At 39.6% G+C, this 4159-nt stretch overlaps 1 protein-coding gene across 3 annotated transcripts; it reads right to left on the minus strand.

Annotated features, from left to right (window-relative positions):
- Nucleotides 1-244: 244 nt before the first annotated feature.
- On the minus strand, nt 245-3748 carry LOC113125497 (P2Y purinoceptor 13-like). 3 transcript variants are annotated; one of them, XM_026298992.1, is made up of 5 exons: nt 3604-3744; nt 3291-3359; nt 2513-2714; nt 2022-2411; nt 245-1374 (listed from the first exon to the last, which is right to left on the minus strand). In XM_026298992.1, exons 3-5 carry the CDS (start codon nt 2693-2695, stop codon nt 940-942), a joined length of 1008 nt encoding a protein of 335 aa, XP_026154777.1. In that variant the 5' UTR covers nt 2696-2714; nt 3291-3359; nt 3604-3744; the 3' UTR covers nt 245-939. The 3 variants fall into 3 exon arrangements, with proteins under 3 accessions (XP_026154777.1, XP_026154778.1, XP_026154776.1); XM_026298993.1 differs by lacking the exon at nt 3291-3359 and having other exon boundaries at nt 2513-2716; nt 3604-3748; XM_026298991.1 differs by lacking the exon at nt 3604-3744 and having other exon boundaries at nt 2513-2716; nt 3291-3597.
- Nucleotides 3749-4159: the final 411 nt, after the last annotated feature.

Consider the following 4159-nt stretch of genomic DNA (forward strand, 5'->3'; position numbering starts at 1 on the left):
GAACAAAATAAGAAAACATATTTAGCTCAACCACTGCTTACAATAAAGGCTACAAACTCAAATAGCAGCTATCTCACACACTTAGGTCATTTTACTTCCTCTGTGATGATTTAAACACACACATACTTTGAACCATGAAACATAAAATACCACCAGTGGTGAAATGGTTTTATGTTTAATTCTGATAGGCTGCCGTTTTATGTCTTAACTTTGCATGCATAGAGAAATTTGCTCTTACAGTATGTGTTTGTCTTAGACTTTATTCAAAATGATAATCTAACAACCTAATTAATATATAAGCACTGTACCATGGCTTACACCATCTACAAATAAAAAAACCAAACATTAGCCACAAAAGTAAGGTTACAATGAGCTCTGTTATTATCAATGGTACAATTTCTCTTAGAAAACATTAACACCATACAATTAAAAAATATATTCTTCTTATTATTAATATGATTATCATTATTTATATTGCAAAAAGTTATAGCTGTAAGCAATATTTATTACAGTCTGTTCCCTGCTAATTTTGTTATCAGTTAGTCCCTGGTCACATTTTGCTTGTGGTGTAAGCATTTGTGAATATGTGCTGTCAAGATGTTTACCCTTTGCCAAAGTTCTGCGGTTTGAGCAAGATTAGAGAGAAGGAAGTGGCACATGACAAGTAAATACAAATTAGGAAATATGTTGAATGACAAGGGCAAGAAGTGCTTGGTAAGTACTGTATGAAAAACAACAGTCTGCATTGCACAGCATTGTCCAGTCAAAAGATTTTGATCACCTTATCCATTTTAGACTTTTTAGAGCCTCCCATCAAGACAAAATGCTATATAAAAGTAAATTACATTCAGAAGGTGTCTGAGCTTGCCTCGATATTACAGTTATTAATTGCATACTGCTGTGAATTGTCCAGTTTCTTATTGTGGCATTTCATTATTATTATTTATGTGACATCTCCAACTGACTGGATGATGCTGTGGGAGATTCCATGGTACCTTTGGGCAGTGGTTTACGGCAGAGTGTAGCTGTCAGTCTTTTCCTAAACACCTTACACAGGAACACATAGATAAGTGGGTCCAGACATACATTAGTGCCTGACAGCCACAGGGTGGTTTCCTTGGCGATGTACAGTGCATTTTGTGCCCTGCAATGACTTTCCGTGCTGCGGGTTTGGGTCAGAGTGTAAGGAACACGTGTAAAGTGAAAAGGGGCAAAGCAAATGAAAAACACCCCCACTACCACAAAGACCTTTGCCTTGGTGCGACGACTGGCCGCCTGAGACCTGCTCTTTGACGCTTTGTATGACTCATAAACCTTCTTGCTGATGAATGTGTAGCAAACCACCATCAAAGCTAGTGTTCCCCAGAAAACCACCTGGAAGAAAACATCAGCAAAACATAAACCAAAGCAGTGACTTCTCATAGCTCTTATCATAGTTACATTTCATCAGTTGTATTTGAGTAATTAAAATGTCAGTTTGAACTATGAACATTTTAATAATAATAAACTAATGCGTAGTTGATTGTATTTTGAAAGTTGCTGACAATGCAGTGCAGCTCTATTAAAGGAGTAGTTCTGCATTTTGTGAAATATGCTTACTTGCTTTCTTCAGAGTGTTGCTACACACCTTACTGTATGTGTGCACTGTAAACATGAGGCTATTGTTAGCTGAGGTTAACTTAGAAAGTGGAAACAATGTGGAAACAACTATCACTAATTAACACTGGAAACTGTGTGATTTCAACCCATAAAACTGCAGTACAAGTTGTTTGTACACTGCGGTTTTTGTAAGCATTAAATAAAACTGATTCAAATTGCATAGGTGTTAGAGATTGCAGAGGTTCATGTTGTTAGATATGGATAGAGCCAGGCCACCAGCTTCCACTATTTCCAGTCTTTATGCTAAGCTAAGTTAACCTTAATTGACATAGACAAGAGTGATATTGATGTTCCTTAACTGCAGAAAGTAAGTGCTTTCCCCAAAACGTTTAAGTAGCTCTTTAATTAAAATCAATAGCTACCTGACAGAAGTAGTTGAATCCTTCATGCCACAGCAGACCAGCTTTGCTCTTCATGGAGGTGCACTTCATTTTGCCTCCAGAGATCCTTGGTGGCTGGTTACTTAGAATAACATTGGGCAATGCTAAAGATAACATCACCACCCAGACAGCTGCACTCAGAACCTGACCAACATGGACCCGCTGCAGGGCACACTTTCCAAAGGGCCTGACAATCTTCAGGTAGCGGTCCAGGCTGATGAGGCCCAGCAAGAGGATGCTGATGTACATGGTGATGTAGAAGAGAACCGCAGAGTATCGGCAGTGGAAGGCACGCAGTTCGGGGGAACCCACGCCTGCATCGCTTAAGACTCTCAAGGGAATCGTCAGTGTCATCAGCAAGTCAGCCACCACCTGTTGGGGAAGGATCATAAGAGATCTTTTTCAGATTTTTTTTTTTACTTCCTGTACAGTAACAACAAAAAGGTAAAAAAAAAAAAGTCTTCATGTCTTACCACATTTTTTAAAAAGACGACAAATGTTGAGGTGCTGCGGATGTTAAAGAAAATCCATGCAGCCAGGGAGTTCAGTATCAGAGCAACTACAAAGAGGATGCTGTATAGAATGGGGAAAACCACAGCAGTTACGCTTGTATCCCGAACACATTTGACGGAGGTGTTGTACAGGGTGTTGTTCATCTTCGGATCTTTGGTGGGCCTTTGGAGGGATGAAAGAGAGGAGAGATGTGAGAGACATCATACAGAATTCATGCAGTGAAGGATCGCCTTCATCTGCTTTATGTCTATTACAGTATAATATCCCAGAAATGCCACTGTGCCTCTTTTAATTCGTCTGCCATGTAACTGTCTTGGAATTCAACAGGTAATGGCCACTCTCTGCCACTTCAAGGAGCTTATAACTAACAAGTACAGTGTAACTTCTACTTTTTGTTATCATAATTATAACATATGTAACTTAGATTACATGTAGAGTGATGATGGCATCCAAACACTCACTGCTGTATTAGTTCATTCTGAATTCTCCTCCTGTCCCCTCCCGTCCGACAGTATATCTGCCTGGTGTGCTGCCTTTACACTGAAAACCTTAACAGCTTGGAATAACACTGAAGCCAGGAGCAGGTGCTGTGGCAACCAACATATAGGCTACAACGCTCCTAGACCTTTGCCTGTTTTACTATTAGTATTAATTAGTACAGACAAACACAACTCCTGTCTTCGCAGAGTCAGCAGCTTAGACCAGTATTATATCAAAAAGGCAATAATTGAGTCTTACCTTCGTATTGTATCCTTATCGTCTGTGACTCCAGAGTGTGTGAAGAATAATGAACAGGGCACTGAAAAGCTACAGTATTTCAAAAGAAGGAAGAAGTGAAATTTCCGATTTCCCTTCCTCTGTTAACCCCAAGAGAACTTGAAACAAACGAAAACCCCCAAATAAAAAAAAACAAACTCTTGGTGTTACTTCAGTTACTTAATCAATAGAGACTTTTGACACACAGAGGTTTCAGTCTTTCTGTCTTTCTCAGTATGTCTCTCGTTCTCTTTAAGTGTGTGCGTGTGTGTGTGTGTGTGTGTGATGCTCTTACAATGGGTGGTCTCAGGAGCTACTGTGTGGCTGTCTTGTCACAATCCCAGTGAGTTTGCCAGTCTTCCTCCGGGTGAAAGACCCTTTCCTTCCTTGCTTCCTGCTCTAATTGTCTGCCGAGATGTTTGTTCTACTCTGTGCCAGCCCCGCACCCCCCCCCCCCCTCTAGCTTGCGTCATTCTCAATAGCTGTTAATAGACGAACTCCAAAGCCATGGACTCATTTCTTGCCCCACATCTAGAGACATCCTGCATCCCACCACTCCTCCCTCCACTCTAGAGCTTATTTAGCACGCTACTATCTGCCTTTCTTTTCTTATCATGAGACCAAAGAGACAAACAAAAAAACACTGTAGTCTGATTCCTTTGTTTAACATAAATATCAAATATTTAATATTTTAATATATTGTAAAATAAATGACAGCATGTTTAATCTATAATGTATAAAATGCAAAAAACTAGAATAGTACAAGTGACTCAACATTCTTTTGGTTAAGTTCTGCATTCATAGAATTTTATTCCCTACAGTGCTACCCTGATAAAAATAGTGCATTCTGA

Source organism: Mastacembelus armatus, chromosome 13 (assembly GCF_900324485.2).
Source record: "Mastacembelus armatus chromosome 13, fMasArm1.2, whole genome shotgun sequence".
In the NCBI taxonomy this organism is placed as follows: Eukaryota; Metazoa; Chordata; class Actinopteri; order Synbranchiformes; family Mastacembelidae; genus Mastacembelus; species Mastacembelus armatus.

What these genes read in the sequence shown, in the direction of transcription:
- LOC113125497 (XM_026298993.1), bottom strand. Translation starts at nt 2,695, where the DNA reads ATGAACAACACCCTGTACAACACCTCCGTCAAATGTGTTCGGGATACA. An exon ending in TCGTCTTTTTAAAAAATGTG is followed by an intron (nt 2,412 to 2,512) that starts GTAAGACATGAA and finishes CTTCCCCAACAG; the next exon opens with GTGGTGGCTGACTTGCTGAT. An exon ending in GATTCAACTACTTCTGTCAG is followed by an intron (nt 1,375 to 2,021) that starts GTAGCTATTGAT and finishes GTTTTCTTCCAG; the next exon opens with GTGGTTTTCTGGGGAACACT.